Here is an 18,941-nt window from a genome sequence, read left to right on the forward strand (position 1 = left end):
TCCAGATTTAGCTCTTTATTGATTTTCCAGCTGCATCCATCAGTCATTGTCCCAGTGCTCAAATTACCCATTAGAGACATATCATAGAAATGAGAGGAAAACAAGACAGGCTTGTGGTTTTGATGAAAAACTCTAAACATCCCAAACAGCAACTTCTGGAAGGAAAATCTTTCCTTTTTAGGGTGGGGACTGGGTTGCATTTATTCTTGAACAGCTCAGAGGCACTGAGGGCTGCTTGTAGTCCAGGGTTTGACATCTCCCAGCTCCCATGGCCCTTATTCCCTGAGCCACTGGCAGCACTGTGTCCTGCAGGAGGGACTCACAGGCCTCCCTCCAGTCCAGCTTGTCACCTGTACCAGATTCAAGGATAAACATAAAACCAGTTTGAGAATCCACATGACTGCTCTGGAGTGGACACCATGTCCTCTGTCCACACTGCTGCTTCCTCTTGCCTACAGTGACTCCCTGCTGGTGACTGCAGCTGGGTCACATCCTGTAGGTCAGTCCCAGAGGCCTGCCCTGTCTGAGATGTCCCTGGGGTTAGAGGGATGTTCCCTGTGCTTGTATCCATCACCCCACAGCTGTAGTGTGGGACCCAAGGGTCTGGGTCTGGAGCTGCTGTTAACATCCCATCTATATGGGAATGCCCTTCCTCAGGGTTTTACTACACAAATTTGATAGGGTGTGGATGAATGGTTTCAAACTGAAGGACAGTAGGTTTAGATTAAGTATTAGGAAGAAATCCTTTCCTGTGAGGGTGGGGAGGCCCTGGCACAGGGTGCCCAGAGAAGCTGTGGCTGCCCCTGGATCCCTGGCAGTGCCCAAGACCAGGTGGGACAGGGCTTGGAGCAGCTGGGACAGCAGAAGGTGTCCCTGCCCAGGGCAGGGGGTGGAGCTGGATGGGCTTTTACAACCATTCCAACTCAAACCCTTCTGAGATTCTATAAATAAATCTACATCCTCCACCTTGTGGAGAGACTGCAAGCCAAGGAGCTGCACCGTGACCCTGTGGCTCTCCAAGGCAGCAGGGGGATGTCCCCAGGCTCCCCTCCTGCACCCAAAGGTGTCCCCAGAGGGGAGGGCTGTGCCCAGGACCGGGCTGGCCGTGCTGACTCAGCAGCACACACCCTGTGTAAATGCCTGCCAGCTGCTGCCCCGGCCGCTGTTTGCTCAGCCCACACTGCTCTGTTTGCCTTTGGGATCACGATGGAAGGAAATGGCCTTTGGTCCAGAAACTGAGGCAATGCAACTCCAGGCACCTGCCTCAAGGATCTTCCAGGCATCTCTGCTCCTCCAGCTCCTGCCCAGGCTGCTTAGTAGCTGCAACCCACCAGCACCACCCTGATTAAAACCTCCACAGAGCTCCAGGAGCTACAGAAATACGCAGTTGCCACAGCATAACCCAGCTGCCATGCAGCCAGGAAAATCATTTATTATCATTTCCTTGCAACAGAGATATGGAAAAAAAAAAAAGGCACCCGCCCTCCACAGGTGCAAACAGCAGCAGCTGCAGCATCCACGCTGGGATCTATGTACATCACAGTGTAAAGTCCATCGGGGGGAAAAAAATTCAATCCAAGTTAAAAAAAAAAAAAAAAAAAAAAAAAAAAGCTCAGGACCTAAAACCAGGAACCAGAAAAAAACAAAGTGGTTGAGAAAATAGGTTGGGCCCCTCCCTCTTGCTACAAAATACATATTTCTAAGGCGACGTTTCACAAGAGCAGAAGCGAGGCTCCTAAGGAGTCTGAGCTGGCAGCCGAAGACAAGGCACAAATCCCACGGGAGAAGCTGCTGCGGGCACGGGAAGCTGCGCCCGGGTGACCTCAGTGGTCAGTGTAGTCCTTGGTCTCCACCCCGGTCTCGTTGAGCACCGTTGTCCTCATGATGGCCTCGGTGACGGCGTAGGGGTCGCAGTTGGCCGCCGGCCGCCGGTCCTCGAAGTAGCCGCAGCCGTCCTGGCCCACCTGGCGCGGGATGCGGATGCTGGCGCCGCGGTTGGCCACGCCGGCCGAGAACTCGAAGATGTTGGAGGTCTCGTGGTGGCCGGTGAGGCGCCGGGAGTTGTCCCTGCCGCCCCGCGGGTCGTACACGCAGATGTGGTAGTCGTGCCGCTTGCTCAGCTTCTCGATGGCGGCTTCGATGTGCCTGTGGGACAGCAGAGGGGGGGCAGTAGGGCCGTTTGGGGGGTGTCACCCCCTCCTCCTGTGCAGGGACAAGGACACCCTCAGATGATCAGCTGCTCTTAAAATAATGAGCTGGGACAGCCCCAACCCTGTTTGGTGCAGCCACACAGGTAGGGACACACGTCCATATGGCCCAGGACACCCCCAGCCTACATCCCAGAGAGCCCCCATGGACTCACTGGAGTCCTGAGATTGCCCTTGAGACCCCCAGACTCACTTGAGACCCCCAGACTCACTTGAGACCCCCCTCTCTCCGCATCTCCTCGGTGCTGTAGTTGGTGTGACACCCGGCACCGTTCCAGTTGCCGGTCATCGGTTTGGGGTCCAGAGTGGCCACAACCCCAAAGTCCTCGCAGACACGGTGGAGGATGAACCGAGCCATCCAGAGGTGATCCCCCATCTCAATGCCCTCGCATGGGCCCACCTGGAATTCCCACTGGAAGGGGAAGTAGATGCACAGGTAAGAATGGGACAGGTGGGTGCCTCCCCAGCCACCACATCCCTGCCACTCCCAGCCTGGGCTGGGGCTGAATGCTGCCCCTGGGATCAGCAACAAGGATGGGGAGCACTGACTCAAACAACAGGACACTTTTGGAATGCAAAAAAAATGGGAATAAACTGCTCATCACTATGTAGAGCAAACCAGAGGGGTTTTTAATCAAAACAGAGCTAACTAAGCACCACATCTGACTGAGGCTGTGAGCAGGACCCCCCAGCCCACACTGCAAACAGGGCACAGGATTACCAAGGAGTCTGTTGGTCCTTGCCAGGGCTGCTCCCTGCCCGGCTGGAGCCAGGGTTGCACCACCCACGGTGACTAAGTGTGGGGTGATGTCTTTACGGCTGCTGGCATGGAAGAGCCCGAGCCCAGGATGCCGAAGGCAGCCAAGAATGACCCTTAAGAATTTGGGGCAAACAGCAGGGTTGGTAAAAGTCCTGCCTCGGCTCTGCTGCTGATAAGCCCCTGCTTATCACTACCACATCAGCAGCAGGAGAGTCAGCAAGCTGCAGTCATTCAGTCTGATCACCTGCCTAATGCAATCAGGGGCTCCCTGCTGCTCACTCCCAGATAAACACAAATCCTCCCAACTGTTCCCCAAGGCCATGTCCCACCTGAGCTTCCCGGTTCCCAGGCCCAGAGTAGGGCTCAGACCCCATCACTCCACAATGTTCCTGCAGCCTGTCCCAGCTCCTGCTGTCCCTCACATCCCTGCTCCTGCAGGCATCTCCCTGATCTGCTCTGGCTGAGCTGTGCAAGGAGCTCAGGGTGAGTTAGGAGAAAATCAAATCCACATTTCCATTCTAGCAGTGCAGCTGCTCCCACCTAAGCAAAACTGACTGAGGACTCGCTGTTCAGAGGAGCTGGGAGTTGCTGGGTGTATCCATCACTGGGAACGGGCTGCCTGGGGCCACCCACACCTACCTGGGAGGGCATCACCTCGGCATTGGTGCCACAGATCTTCACCCCCGCATAGAGACAAGCCTTGTAGTGGGACTCCACGATATCACGCCCGTACACCTTATCTGCTCCAACCCCGCAGTAATAGGGGCCTGGAAAGAACAAGGAGTCACCACCCAAGGAAAACTTTGGACAGCAACAACAGCCCTGTAGCATAATCCCACACTGCCAGGTAACTGCTGCCACGGGCAGCGGATTTATGGGAATTAAAATGATGTTTCTCTCCACAGGACATCAAGCCACCGACCCCAGGTGCAGGACTAGCAGTGTGAGCAGCTCATCTGTGCAACCTCAGCCTTATCTGGGCAGCTCAATAATACTTGTAACACATCAGTTGGGAGGCGGCCTGGAGATAAGGAAAGTTTGGTCTGCCCCGGGGCACCTCCCTCACCCTCTGAGCACATCAAGCGTCCGAGATTGTTGTGACAACAGCTGGCATTGTTCACTGCCAGAAAATCCAATTCACTGGGGTTTGATATCTTCCTCATTCAAGCAGGTCAGGCAAAGATCTTCTTCCCGCCTGGGGGAAGGGAGATGTTGCAAGCAGCCGGTCCACACAAAAATCAGGTTGGGAAACCTCTGGCTCTCTCCCAGCCGCAGCCAAGGAGCTGCTGGCTGCTGCAGGAGGGCACAGCACGCCATGCCAAGCCCTTTCCCCGACAGCCAAGGGGAGGAGGCTTCTCCAGGCCGGTTCTCCAGCCCTTGCCAAACAAGTCGTGCAGCTGAGCTGTTTGTGCAAGCAGGGTCAGGGGCGCGCTCACTGAGCCACGGGCCACCAGCCCTGCCTGGGCTCATCCCTGATGGCAACACCGAGGCTGGGCATGGGGGAACTGCACCCCGCAAACAGCAGGAGGGAGCTGAGGGACATTTTGGGCTGGGGCAGGAGGAGCTCTTACCCTGCGGGCCGGGGAAGCCGTTGTCGGGCCAGCCGTAGGGGTGGCCATTGATGCCCAGCAGCGTGTACTCCTGCTCCATCCCGAACCAGGGGTGGCTGTCCTTCACCAGGTCCATCACTTTCTTGCACGTGTGTCTCAGGTTGGTCTCTGGGAGCAGAGAGGTCCGGGTTAGAGCTGTGCTGTGAGCCAGCATTCACCACGATCTGCTCCATCCCACCCTGAGACCGAGGCTCCATCACTGCCAAGTGCTTCCCACAGAAGCCTTAAGGAAATCACGGGTGAATCCCCCTTCCTGCTGACCAAATTCCTCCAGTTACTCCATCACTGCAGCATCAGGCCACAGGTCAAAAGGGTTTAATCACCCTGTGCCCCAAACCACTGCTGATGGTCCATGGACATCCTCCTCCTCTTACTCACTGAGGGACCAGGAGCTTTACCCCAGCCCCATCCTACAGGCATTCAGCACACCTGGGAACAGGGTCTTCCATCACTCTTTCCCCCCCATCCTCTTTCTACCAATCTCATCTTAATTATCCCTATCTTTCTGCAGCTCCATGGTTTTGGTTAGCATCCAGACTGGCTGGCCCTGCCTTGGCCTTTTGAGATGCTCAGGGCAACTGGGGCTTTGCCAGGAAAACACAGATAGCAGAGAACTGTCCAGACACGAGACAACGTGCCAGGCAAGGGGAATGAGAGCTTGCACTAAGACATCAGCGAAAATAAACTGCTGTGACAGGGACAGGCAGGCTCCAGGCTGCACATTCTGCCTTAACTTGCAATAAACCCCAGGGCAGCTACAACGGAGCATGGGGCTGGAGGGAAGCAGCGGCAGATGGGGAGCAAGGCTCAGACAATTTCTTCTCTTAGCCCACACAGCCCTTGAGGTCTATGAAAATCCACCACGGGAAGGGCTGGAGGGTGCACCCCTCTCACCATCAGGGCTCGGGGCTGAGCTCTCTGTCCCAGATCACGGGCTCTCTTTGCAAACTCCTCCAGTGGAGGAGCTGCCGGGCAGGAATCTCAACAAAGTCACTTCCCCCAGCCGTGTCTGGACGCTGCTGGAGGAGGAATCGGCCCCGTCTTTCCCCATCCCTGCCCGCAGCCCTCCCGGCAGCGCTGCATCACTGCATCTGCTCTCCCTCCCCCTCACACCCAGCGAGGCACAGCCCTGCCCGAGTGGCAAATATCCGGTTATTTGCCGGCAAATAACCCCTCGGGGAGCTCCTCAGCGCGTCCCTGCGAACAGGCTCCTTTTCCTGCGTCTGGGGCTTTATCAGAGGGACAAGACGGACTGCAGACTCCTGTGACTGCGGGCTGGCTGATAACAGCGAGAGCCGCGCGTTCTGGGGCTGTTTGCAAAAGGTCACTCTGAGCGAGCACACGCCGTCTCAGCATCTTCTCCTTCCTTTTCTGCAGCCTCCCACCAGCGAGAAACGCAGCCACAACCCCGGCACATTGAAACCCCCGCACTTCCAGCCCCTGCTGCCCCCGGGGCTGGGCGAGCTCGGGCGCCGGCAATGAACTCCACGTCTCGCTGCTCTCCTCGCCCTGTGCCACCAAAACAGGTTTCTGCAAACAACCACCGCCACCAGTGCCGGGATTTCGGAGCCTCGGGCGCTCAGCTGCGCCCCAGGGCCAGCGGTCCCTAAAAAATAAGGGGCTGACCCTCGGGAGCTGGGGGTGCTCACCTGCGGGTTTCCTGTTGTACTTCAGCACTTCGCAGAGCACCAGCTTGTTGGGGTCCAGGCAAAAAGGGTCCCTGAACATGCAGACCGGCACCAGGAACATGTCACTGTTGGAGCCCTCTGCCTGCGCCGTGCTGGAGCCATCGAAATTCCACTCGGGGACATCTGCGAGGCAGGAGGGGCACGGAGGTGGGAAAAGGTCCACATACGAATTGTGCCAAGTGCCGGAGGCTCAGATCCAGGATGGAGCACCCAAAGGGCGTCGAGTTCCATGGGATGCCGGCCACAAAAAGGTTTTCTTGCACATCCCCGGAGCCCATCGGTGCGCCCTGAGCATCAGTGTGTTCACCCCCCAGCACCGTCCTGCACGGGCAGGATCAGTCCCAGCCACTCCACTCCCTCTGCCAAGCCCTCACCCAGATGCCAACACGTCTCCGTGCCTGTTTGCCTGGTGGAAAGGGGCGAGAAACTCATCCTCCCCTTCCCACCCAGCACTAATAGCAGAGATTAGCGGATTAAGCAAACCGCAGGGACGCAGATTGAATATTTATTTACGCTGCTGCTTGGTGCAAGCCCACCGGACAGCTGTAACAGGTATCACTGGTGCCACGCAACCAGGAGCGCCCGTCCCAGCTCCCACTGCCCGAAGCGCCCCAGAACTTTTCCGAGCGATGCTCAGGGCCCTCCACCACAGCACCATCACCCATCACCCGAGCGGCCGCCTTACCTTCGATGCTCTTGGGCTCCTTATCGAGGGTCCTGCTCTTGCAGCGCACTCCCTCTCCGCTGCCGTCGATCCAGACGTAGGTGACCTGAACCCGCCCATCCTGGGGCAGCCTCATGTACTGCTCCCGCACCAGCTTGTTCAGCCTGGAGCTGTGCGACACCGACATGGCGACGGCCCTGCGAGGGCGCACAGGTGAGTGCCACATCACCCCCGGCCCATCTCCCCTCGGGGGGTTTTACAAATCCCAGCCCATAACAAACCACCCCGATTCCCCCCAGGCCGCCTCCCCCGGCGGGACTCGAACCCGCGGCCCCGCGCTCACCGGCCCTGCCCAGCGCTGCCCGCGCCCGCGCCGCTCCCGCTTTAAAGGCGGCCGCGCTCGGGGGGCGGCGCGGAGGCGGCTCCGCCCCGGGCCGGGACCCGACCCCACCCCCGGGACACCACTGAGCGCGTTTAGTATTGCTTTCTTTTCTTACTAAAATATTACTTATTAAAAACGACAGCTATCCCGCGGCTACAGACTCTCTTTGTTTAAAAAGTAGTGAGTTGTTGGCTAAATAACTTATTGTGTATTTAAAAAAAAACAACAGGTGTTACTTATTGAAAATTATATTTATCACCTCCGGTCCTCTCTCTGCGGAACCTTTTGGCCTCTTGTTTGTGTAGGGTTGCCCTCGTACCCGTGTGCAGGTGTTTTTCTCCCAGCGCTGCTAAGTTGCTGAGGAGATGGGGAGGCTGCTGGGTTGTGCTGCCCCCAGCGCCCCAAAAGCCTGGCTGGGACCCCAGCACCCCAAAAGCTTGGCTAGGACCCCAGCACCCCAAAAGCCTGGCTGGGACCATGCCCTGTGGATGTGTGATAGAATGGATCCGGCTGCCTGGGTGGTCCTGGGGACATCAGTGGCAATGACATCCCTGGGGACAGGGGCAGGCAGATGCCTGGCAGCCCTACCCTTACCTCTGCCCCCCATCCTGCCCTGGACACCCCAGGAATGACCCCTTCCCACCCGGCTTCAGCCCCCCCGTGGCTGCAGGGCTGGGTTTGCCCCAGGGCTTTCCTTCGAAGGGAGGAAAGGCTGAGGGCGGCAGGGAGAACCTCTGGGAAAACACCGCAATCTCCTACTTCAGCCCTTCCCGTCTATAAACCGCTGAGTTAAAGCGCAATTTTAAAGCACCAGAGCGTAGTGGAGTCTCTTTAAACCCCCAAACTATCCACGCTCAGTACATGCTCTGCTGGAAATACAGTCAGCTAAAAATCCTCAGCCAACAGGTGTGAATTTGAGTCGATTATTTCAATATAGCAGCAATTTCCAGCTATTGAACCGAACGCAGATCCAATTAGGTGAATTAAACGCCTCGCTGCCTTCCCAGTTTTCCATAGATCCTGCGTGAGAGGCTCCCACGTGTCGGAGCAGACAGACCCCAAAGGTGCCGCCGCCTCCGGGCTCATCGCGAATCCTCCCGCATTTTCTTCTGGGAGGAGGGCAAGATTCCAAACAAACCCCCCCAGCAAACCTGGCGGGGTGAGCGCGCCTCGACTCTCCAGCCTCGGGTCTCAAGCAGTTTTTCGATGTTACAAAAGGAGAAAAGACTTAAAGGCATGACTGGGCTCTAAAGCAGTTGGGGTTTTGCTAATTCCCCCGGTTCTTAAGGCAGACTCATGCTTGTGGCTGCCTGACTCACCCCCAGGAATGTTTTTCTGCAAAACACCAGGGCAGCTAAAAAAACCACTGCACGCTTGATTGCCCCCCCACAGGACATCTCCTCCCCGGGCACTGACCCAAGACATCAGCTCTGTTTTTCTTCTGAAGGTGTTTTGGTCCCGCAGGCAGATAAAGAACCGGGAAGAAACCTGAAAGCGCTCGGGATTGCACAAGAACCAGGAAATGAGATTGGCAGCGAGAGAAGCAGAACTCAATTAGCAATTTCGGCGAGCGGGCGGTGACATCAGTGGCAGCGGGCTGCGGGCGGGCCAGACGTCACCCACCCCAAACTCGTGGGTCAGAGCCCGTGGGACGGAGCCCGGCACACGGGGACACCGAGGTCCCTGGAGCAGCGGTGGCAGAGCCACCCAGGTCCCCCCGTGTCCTTGACGCTGCCCCGGTGACATTCAGGGTCCCCCGCAGCTGGAGCTGGGGTGCAGCTCGAAAGCAGCCACCCCCTCTGCGGGGTATTTTAGGGACATATGCACGAATGTGGCTGCAAAGCTCAGCATTTCCTCATTCTCGTTTGGAAATCGTCCCAGGGCAGGAGGAAATGCACCCCTGGGTGTGCAGCCCTTTCCTGGAGGCGTTGCAACACTGAGCCAGCGCCGTGCCAGGGAGGCGTCAGCGGCTCCGCCGGGTCCTTGGCTCCCTGCTCCCATCTCCATCTCCATCTCCATCTCTATCCCCCGGGGAGCTGGAGCCCGCGGGACCAGCCTCAGGGCTGGAGAAGCAGCGGCTGGTGCTGAGCAGGAAGCCCAGAGATGGATCTGCATCCCTCGGGAAGGATGGCAAACCCCACCCGAGGAGAGGGAGGTGCATCCCTCACCGACAGCAGGACCAGCACCCGTGTGCTCATCGTGATGGGAGGGTTCAGCCAGGACCCTGCACCTTCCTGACTCAGCTGGAGGGGAGAGGCTCATTTTGTTCCCAGTGAAAGCTCTGCCTGCCCTCCTGGATGTGCCCACCTGTGCAGAAACAGCCCAGAGCTTCAGTGGGCTCAAACCCAGGGAGAAATGAAACAAAATCCAGGCTGAGTTAACCTGGATTGGGAAGCAGAGCTCCTCTGTGAACAGCTGGAATCACTGAGCACCAAAACCCCCAAAAGGGGAAGACAGAACAAACACCAATAATCCCTCACCTGGTCAGAGCCCCCCTGCCCCAGGAGGACAAACACGGTGGGTTTGTGGTGTTTGGGACAGCAGCAGCCTGTGGGTGCACAAGTGTGGAATCACAGAACTCCTGGGGGTGGGAAGGTCACTGAGTCCCCCTGTTACCCCAGCACTGCCACCCTCAGCAGGTCCCCAAGTGCTGTGGTACCATCCCTGCCCAAGCACCACCCCGAGGCAGCTTGCCAAATACACAAAATTATTTCATACCAAAAAGGATTTTAATAAGCAGGAAAAAGTGTTTCTGCTGTCTGAGGTTGGGCACCTGATTAGTCAGTTTTTCCTGGGATCAAGCCTTACCTCACCACAGCCCAATTCCATTTCTATAGCAACATCCCTGTTACTCCAACACAGAGAGCTCAGTGCACACCTGGATCCTCGAGGCTCTGGAGTTACACTTCCCCCAGACAAGCCCACGCTCTGCAGTCAGCAGGCTCCTGCCTGCTCCACTCCACACCAGGTACTGTAAATATTAACTGAGGCTCCGACTCAGGAATCAGTGACTGGCCCAAGGTCGGGCAGGCAGCAGAGCTGAGGGCAGGAAGGCAGCAGGGGTGTCCTTGGAGAAGTAAAAGGTCACAGATTAAATCTGCAGAGGAGCTGGAGAAGCCTAGAGCTGCTGCAGAGGGGTTTCTCCACAGAGGACAGCAGGGAGAGAAGCTGATTCTGCTTTGCTGCTACAGCCCAGACCCTCCATCCCCTCTGGAGCCATCTGGGGTGTCATCCCAGTGCCCACAGGGGAGCAGCAGGGCTGCTCCCCTTCCCAGTGTCTTTTTTTGGGGGCTGATGGATCAGTCTGGAGACCCATCCTAGGGAGACCTGGCCAAGCCCTAAATACTTCCAGTTTTTATCTCTCTGACTTCGAGGTTTTGTCAGCCTGAGCATTTTCCAGCATTGCCAAAATACACCACAGATATTTTTTGCTTTGATAGGATAGTAATAAATCACTAGGGAATTTTTCAGATTGAAAATCTGCAGTAACACAACATGCTTTACCACAAAGGGATTAAACATGGGCTGATTTACCTCCTGGGGTGACTTTTTACACCTTCCCCTGATGCTGCAGCAGGGCAGGGGCTGGGCCTGGCTGTCAGATCCCTCCCCACTCTTGCCCAGGAAGGATCATCCCTGGGCACAAAGCAGGGATTTTTGGATGAAGAGTTTGGCTTTTGCTCTAAATCCTCCAGAATTCAGGATGCTGCTCAGAACTGAGGGAGTTTCTCCCTGGTTGTTAAACCCCCAAAGCACCTCCCTGGAGCACAGATTCCCCTGGGAGAGCAATTCCCTCTCCCCAGGTTCACTGGGAACAACCTGGGCTGGTTCTGTCCTGCCAAACAGTTTGGTGGGGAGATTAGAGGGGAGGCAAAGAGCAGGATGGGCAGGAGGAGCCCAGCACAAACACCATAAAGGGATTAGAGGGGCTGGGGGCAGAGCAGGTGGGATGTGCCTGATGCACTGTGGGCAGGAGATGGCTTTTAGCAGCCCAGGAGACCAGGGGATGCTGTGGGGGAAGGTGGGTGGCCCAGCAGGGCTGGGAATGTGCTGGGATGTGGCAGGAGCCACACTGAGGGGTCCAGCAGAGACCACCAGAGCCCAGGGGGCTGTGCTGGCATTCCCTGTGCCCAGGACACACCACGTTTACACTTCTCCTGCAAAACAGCTGAACTGACAGTTGTCTTTGACAATTAAAACACATTTAGGCAACAGCAAATCTCCTTAGATTAGTACCCAAACCACTTTGCCTTCATTCAAATAGCACTGCCATGCCTTTTTCTGAGCACACACATATAAATACATATATGAGACATATAAATACATATATATATGACATTTATATACATATATATGGCATATAAATACATATACATGACATACAAATACATATATATGACATATAAATACATATATATATATGACATTTATATACATATATATGACATATAAATACATCTATAGGTGCACATACACATAATTATTTATGTCATACTTGAATACATCTGGGAATCCCACAGTCCCAACCCAAACCCTCTCTGGGACTTGCATGCTTAAGGATCCTAAAACAACTAATAAATTGAAAATAAAACAAAGCAAAAACAAAAAAGTGGCCACCAAAGCACCCAGCACCAAGCCTGTAAAGCTGAAATCCTCCACCCAGAGAGGATCCCCTGCAGGGATTAGGAGCCCTCGTCCCCTCACAGCACAGAGCTGCACTGGGGTCTGTCTGCAGAAACCTCTTATAAACAATTTTCACAAAATCACCGAATCAGTGAGGTTGGAAAAGACTCTGAGGCTCCTTTTCTCCGGGCTGAACAACATTTTGGAGGTTATTTTCAGCTTCAGGATAAGGCTGCTCAGCAGAGCTGCCCTGAGCATCTCCTGCAGCCCACAGACAGAATAAACCCCAGGTGTAAACCCCAAACAGCTTCCCCTGACAGGCTTTCATTTGAATTTACTTTATTTTTTACTTTGCTGACCTGTGACAGTCACTTCAGGCTGTAGGAAAAGAAACTGGGGGAAAGGAGGGGGCACATGACACATGGCCAGCTCAGAAACCAAAGTGAGAGGGGACAATCTCCAGCCAAAGAGCTGCTTGCAGGGCAGGAAAAGCAGCAGCACAGGCAGGAACAGGAGCACAAACCCTGTGGATTGGCTGAATTTCACCCAAACCTTCCCTGGGTCACTCAGGGAAGGAAAAGGGGTGTGGGACACAAAGCAGAGCTCACAGCTGCAGGGGAGCAGCAGGGCCAGGGCACCCCAGGGCTCCTTGGGCAACACAAGGGACCAGTTTCCCTGTGGTCTCTGCAGAGAAGGAGCCAGCAGGCTCTGACTCACAAGGGGAACTATTTAATCTTCTCTTCAGGGGCAGGAACCATGAGCTGGAGCTCCCCACACTGGAGCAGGAGCCCTGCCCCAAAGGCTCTCACCCAGCTCTTGGCTTCAGGCACAGGACAAGTGACACAATGACAGGAAAGTTGCACCTGGGGAGACTGAAGTTGGATATTAAGAAAAAAAAAAAAAATCATGTAAAAGCTTGTAAAGCACTGCCAGAGGCTGCCCAAGGTGCTGATGGAGTCACCATCCCTGGAAGTGTTTAAATAAATGTGTGACTGTGGCACTTGAGGATGTGGTTTGGTGGTGAACAGAGGTGCTGCTGGGCTGACAGCTGGACTTGAGGATCTTAAAGGTCTTTTCCAGCCTTAATGGCTCAATAATTCTGTGATTGCTGCCCTGTGACATCCTTCCCCAGACTGCAGCCAGAATCCTGGCATGCAAACCCAGGGAACTTTAACCAGCAGCATTTATTTCAGCAAAGCTAAATATCAAAAATTCACCAATGCATCAAAGCTCCCATAGCAGCTCAGAGCAGAGTCTAAACAAGTGAACCACCAAAAAGATTAACTCCCTTTTAATGTCAATAGAATTATCAGCACAGCAATGGGTGCAGGCCACTGCCTCCTTGCCCAGCTGGTTTCCCAGCCTGTATCCTGTTTGGCAACCCCATTTTGCAGCCTTACACAAATGCAAAGCTTTTTCACTTCCCTCCCTGCCCACACTGAGCCCTGGCTGCCAGCAGGGTTCAAACCAGAGTCACTTTGTTTGCCCAAGTCATGAGGGGATTTTTCTGAAGAGAACAGGAGACTCCTCGCTGGTGGTTTTTGTTTTCTCAGTGTTTACCCAAACCCAGTGCTTTCCTCAGCAATGTCATCTCCTTGCAATCACATGATTTCAGGAGCTGGGACTTTCAAAGGGTAAAAAAAAAAAAGAATTAAGCACTTTGAAAGCAACTTTAGAGCTTGTAGGGTCTGGCCTTTGGTACACAGAACAAGGCTGCCTCGAAGAGGGGCCATGTCTGAGCCCTAGTGCAGCTGGGGAGGTATTTTGGGGCCAAAAAGTTTGTTTTCTAGGGAAAACACCTTATTGCCAGCTTACTGCAGGCCTCTTCACAAAGAAAAGGTAAATTCTGGCAGGTTCCTGCAGAGCAGAGCAGCCAGATGTGCTTCAGCACTTTGGGCACTGGGCTTGAACTGCAGTAACCCAATCCAGATCCTACAAAGGTAGAACCAAAACCTCCTCTTGGTGGGGTTTTAATGTGAATTTAAACCAAATCAGAGCCCTAGAAAATGCCTTGTTCTGGGTGAAAACACTCTCTAAACATCTAATTTTAATTCCTTTTGAGAGTAGATTTGTCCAAAATGAATTCCTTTTGCTTTCCAGCAGGGCATCCCCATCCATGCTGCTTCCCATGTGGCACAGCCAGGGTCAATGCCCCATCCCCTCTCCCTGTTGTACTCCCAGGAGGGAGCAGAGCATCCCCTCCAGCACCTCTCTCTTCAGCTGCCCAAAATCTGGCAGTGGAATCCCCTTGCCAGGAGCAGTTTGGTCTCTGCTCCCCCTTCACCTGCATCTCCAGGGCTGTCAGCGCCAGGGCACCTCTCACACCCTGAATCTCCTCCCCTCCCACCCTGCAGCCTCTCCATGCTGTAAAGTCACTGATTTTCCCTTGGTAAAGGGCACAGAGAGCTCTGGGATGTCTGATGGGCTCAGTCTCATTGCAGTTGTTATTTCTCCCATCCCAAGGCAGAGGCTCTGCTGCCCTCTTGGCTCAAGTGCTACAGAACAAGTCAGGAAAAGGCACAAAGGAAAGTCAAATTGACTGTTCTGAGGGACCAGGAGCTGCCCCAGCTCTGGGCACACCCTGGGGGTGCCTCTCTGCCCCTCCAGCTGCCCCAGCCCTGCCCTGGCTGGTGGCACTTGGGGACATGTGAGATGGCAGGGCCACATCTGCTCCAGACCAGGTCTCTTAGGAGACCTGATAAAGAAGAGGGAGAATTAATAAAAAGAAAACAAAGGAATATTAAATTCACAACTTACTAATTATCTTCATACATTTGATTCAGGGCTATACAATTTGCTTGGGATGTTGAAAGAATTCAAGTTAAACAACAAAACAGAAATCAAACTCATTCTATAACACAGGATTCATACTCTTAATACAGTGGTTTTGAAATTAAATTCAGAAACTAAATTTGAATCTTAACAATAAATCTTATAGAGAAATGCTGTCAGGGACACCCTGACTCCTCCTTGGGGACTTCAGGTGTTCAGCAGGCACCAGGATGGGATCTGCACCCCAAACCCTGAGCACAGGAGAAACCCTGGCACAGCTCCCCCTCCCTCAGCAGAGGGCTGGGAGGGAAACTGAGGCACAAGGCAGGCTGTGAGGTGCAGGAGGAGACAGCAGGAGTTTCTCTGGACATCCCCCAGGACCTGTGTGACAATCTCGTGGCAGTGGCTGGCACTGGTTTTCTTGGCTCATCATTTTTTGGTACCCCCCCGGGGGCAGGGAGGTGCTGGGCCCAATGGACATTGTGATCTTCTGGGGATAAAGTGAGGTGCAAAGCAGCCACTGATCACCCCATTGCCAGCAGAAATGGATTTGGGATGGTTTTTGCTGGTTTTGGGGGACTGACCCCAGCAGGGGCCACAAGCCAGCTCAGCGTGGGCTGAACAGAGTGGGGCAGATCTCAATGAATGTGGAGGTTTGTAACCAAAACTGGTGCCTGGGGACATCCAAAGGCACCTTTTCACACAAATCCCTCTTGTAAATATTTATCCTGTTCCCTCCTCCCTCGGGGAGCAGCCCTGGAGGTGCTGGCAGGCTCGGGTGGCCTCTTGCCAGGACAGGAGCTTTAAACTGCTTCTGTTTGTGCTCAGAGCAGGAGAAGTCACCAAGGTCCTGTTGTCAGGTCACAGCAGTCATGGCCTTCCAGTTTCCAGCTCTGCTCCCTGCACGTCACCCCTGATGATGGACTGACCTGCAGATTTTCCCACCTCAGTTTTCCAGCTGGTTTGGGTGCAAAACAAACTTGGAAATGCAGCTCATCCAACATGGCACAGTGATTTGGTGATTTGGAGCCCTCACTCTTGGGGTCTGAGCTGCTGGGGCTGGAGGAGCAGAGAGTGAGAGGATGGAAAACTGGGGAGTGGTTGGGTGGTGATGGGTGGCACAAAATTCAGCTGGCAGCCAGTGACTGGTTCTGTGTCCCAGGGGTCAGTCCTAGAAATCCTGGCTCCAGTCCTGATTTACATCCTCCTGATCTGGATGATGGAGCAGAATATACTTTTGACAATTTTTGCTGTTGGCACCAAACTGGGAGGGATGGGTGATGTGCCAGAGGGACCTGGACAGTCTGGGAATGGGGAGACAGGAATCTTACTGAGTTCAACAGGAGGAAATAAAAAATTCTGCTTCAAAGGAGGGACAAGCAAGTGCTAGATAGAGGGGAGGGGGACCAGGGAAGGCAGGAAGGAACTGGGGGTCCTGGTGGGCCCTGACCTGAACATGACCCACCAACAGAGGTTTTGGCACCCTGAGCTGCCAGCTGAGGGCTGGGGAGTGATGGATCCTTGGAGATGCTCAAAAGCCACCTGGATGTGACAACTCTCTCTGGCTGACCCTGCTTGAGCAGGGTTTGGTCTGGGTGGCCCCACGAGGTCCCTCCCACCTGCACAGCTCTGTGGAGGAGCAATAAACCCTTCCCAAGAGCCCCAGCCAGGGCAGCACACCGTGAGTGCAGCAGAGCTTGGGCAGCTCCATCCATCCCTGCTGTGGTCAGGCTTTGCCAGCTCAGCCACAGGAAGCACCTTTGCAAGTCACCACCCAAAAATGTGGCTCAGGGGCTGCTGTTCCTGCTGGGCAGGAGGCCCTGGCAGCTCTGGGACCCCAGAGAGTGGGGCAGAGCCCCAGCCCTGTCAGCAGCCTGCAGCCTCCTCCCCCAGGGCACTGCTGGGCTCTGACATCATTAAAACCTCCCCATCGCTCATTAGCGGTATTAATATGCAAATAGCTGATGTTTCCTGGGCAGGAAGGGCTGTGGGAAAACCAGGGAATGTGCAGAAGGAAGTTTGGACTCATAACTCTGCTGAAACCCTGAGCTGTGGCTGTAGGATCTGTTCCCAATTCCCTAGAACAGAGATAATCTGGATTAAGCAAGGAATGGTGTGGTCATGCTCCTGACAGGCACACAAATCCATCTCAGAAAGGCATAAGGAAATCACCTGAAAACACTACAAGCTTAAAACCATTTACCTCAAAGTGAATATTAAAATATTGGGACCATATTCCCAAAAGCTCCTTTAAATCAAACATGTTTGGAACAGAAGGATTTTACTGGAGTTACTAAATGCTGAGAACTGCTCAAACTGAGAAGAGACAAGAGGGTTTGGAGGGGGCTTAGGTTGGGTTTTGGGGTTAAATGTAGCCTGAGCTAGCACTGCCTGCAGGACTGCAGATATGTTTTAATTCCTTGTTATTATTTGTTGTGCCTGGGAACAATTCTGGATTTCAGACCTGCCTGTCCTGAGGGAATCCCTAATGAACAGTTAGTGAAGAATAAAAGGTGAATTTTCACCAGTACCAAAATCATTGGAATTATGCTCCCTGGTGGAATAAAAGGGGATTAACCTGAATCAGTCCCTGCCCATCTCTTGCTCAGCTGGATGTTGAAATATGAGGGGCAATATGCTGGGCAAACGTGGGCACAGGGACAGAAACTTTTCCCACAGATATATACCAATGTCCTCTTATTTATACAACAAATCCCTAATCCAAAAGTATTTCCTCCTCTAAGTAAGAGCCCAGATCCAAGGTGCAGTTTGCTGGCAACATGATTTATCCAACAAGAGTGTCTGACAGCAGGAACAACACCTTTCCTCTGAGCTTGCCAGGTGCATGAGAGACACAAACTCAATTAAGCTGCACAGCAGCCCCAGTGAGGCAGGCAGGTGGGGATTAATCAAGGAATTAATTAGTACAGAGAAGCCAAGTTAGAAAACAAGTCTGTCAGTCACTTCTGCCTGCCCTTGATACCAGGTTCTAGGATAAACAGGTTATTTGTAGGGTTATAGCAGACCCCAAACCCAAATGGTGACACCCATGGACAGCTTTGCCTTCAGAAATAATTCCTGTAAGGCAGGATGTGAATAAAGCAGCACACAGGGGACACTTACCCCGTCCTCCCACGAGGGCCAGGCTGTGGGGCAGCCTCTGGCAGCTCCTCCAGACTCCCCAGGCAGGAAGGGATGGGCAGGAGGAGCCTCTGGGGCCCCTCAGCTGTGCAGTGGGTGGGAGAATTCAGCAGTGACACCCAACAGCAAAAGCAGCAGCTGGTTTACCAAAACAGCTGGGTTTTGCTCAAAATCCCCCAGAAGCAGGAAACTCTGGGCTTGGAGATGCCGTGAGCAGAGCTGAGGATGGAGCTGAAGGGTTTGGCCCTGGAGGGGAGCAGAGCTCAGAGGGCTGGGCTGGCATCACCTCCCAACCTGCAGGAGCAGCAGCAGGTGAGTGCACAGCAGCAGTGCCAGGGGAGCTGCTGCAGACACCCAAAAATGGAGCAGCTGGGAGCTGGAGGGCAGAATTTGGCACAGCAGGGGGTTGCAGCTCCCTGGCTTGACCTGGATCCAGCAGGTGTGGAGGGCTGGGATCACGAGCTGTGCCTGCACAGGTGTCTCCAGGTCACACCAAACAAGCACCAGATGGGAGGTCAGAAAATGGGAACTTCTGAAAACGCCTTCCTAGGCAAAAGGAAATGCCAAGAGGGTTTTGCTGAGGTGTTCAGATGATCTCCAGTGCGTGGAGCCCAGCAGATCCAAGCCCAGCCTGTGAACCTGCCTCCACCTTCCTTGGCACCAACTCTTTGCTCTGTAAGGCAGGACACATCCACAGCTGAGGTTCAGAGCCCAGAGAGTGAAATCCTGAAGCTCCATCCCAATGGACTCTCTGGGAGCTGATGGAAACAGTCCCTGCAGGAAGGTTAATCCATGGATGGTCCAAACCTGGAGATTTAAATCCTCCCTGAGCTCTCCTGTGAGCAGCCCCAGGGTGACCAGGGCTTTCACTGACTCACTGTGAGAGGGCTGCAAACTGAAACTCGAGCTAAGAAGGAAGTTTGTGACAGAAGTGTGGTTTGGGGTGCAGCCCACAGAGTCTATTTTGAGCAGAGCCAACAGCCCCCACAGCCTCCTGCCCCACACCAGTGACTCCTCCTGCTCCCCTCAGGGGAGGCTGCACATCATGGCCTGGAGCATCCAGAAAGTGCTGGTTTTTGGGGGTTTGGGCATTT

General features: G+C 54.2%; 1 protein-coding gene across 4 annotated transcripts; it reads right to left on the bottom strand.

Annotated features, from left to right (window-relative positions):
* LOC130260138 (glutamine synthetase) lies at positions 1-17,915 on the bottom strand. Of its 4 annotated transcripts, none has more exons than XM_056505280.1 (7): positions 17,830-17,915; positions 6,951-7,126; positions 6,227-6,388; positions 4,539-4,685; positions 3,607-3,734; positions 2,420-2,619; positions 1-2,145 (listed from the first exon to the last, which is right to left on the bottom strand). In XM_056505280.1, the coding sequence occupies exons 2-7, from the start codon at positions 7,114-7,116 to the stop codon at positions 1,824-1,826; spliced, it is 1,125 nt and encodes a 374-aa protein (XP_056361255.1). In that variant the 5' UTR covers positions 7,117-7,126; positions 17,830-17,915; the 3' UTR covers positions 1-1,823. The 4 variants fall into 4 exon arrangements, with proteins under 4 accessions (XP_056361255.1, XP_056361253.1, XP_056361254.1 ...); XM_056505278.1 differs by lacking the exon at positions 17,830-17,915 and adding an exon at positions 7,273-7,288; XM_056505279.1 differs by lacking the exon at positions 17,830-17,915 and adding an exon at positions 7,255-7,277.
* Between the last annotated feature and the right edge of the window lie 1,026 nt (positions 17,916-18,941).

The sequence above is a fragment of the Oenanthe melanoleuca genome, chromosome 17, assembly GCF_029582105.1.
Source record: "Oenanthe melanoleuca isolate GR-GAL-2019-014 chromosome 17, OMel1.0, whole genome shotgun sequence".
NCBI lineage: Eukaryota > Metazoa > Chordata > Aves > Passeriformes > Muscicapidae > Oenanthe > Oenanthe melanoleuca.

Excerpts from the sequence above, each read along its gene's own strand:
- LOC130260138 (XM_056505277.1), bottom strand. The coding sequence starts at position 7,155 with ATGTGGCACTCACCTGTGCGCCCTCGCAGGGCCGTCGCCATGTCGGTG. Across the intron at positions 2,620-3,606 it reads CCGAGGTGATGCCCTCCCAG|TGGGAATTCCAGGTGGGCCC; the intron begins GTAGGTGTGGGT and ends TTCCCCTTCCAG. Across the intron at positions 2,146-2,419 it reads CGGAGAGAGGGGGGTCTCAA|GCACATCGAAGCCGCCATCG; the intron begins GTGAGTCTGGGG and ends GCTGTCCCACAG.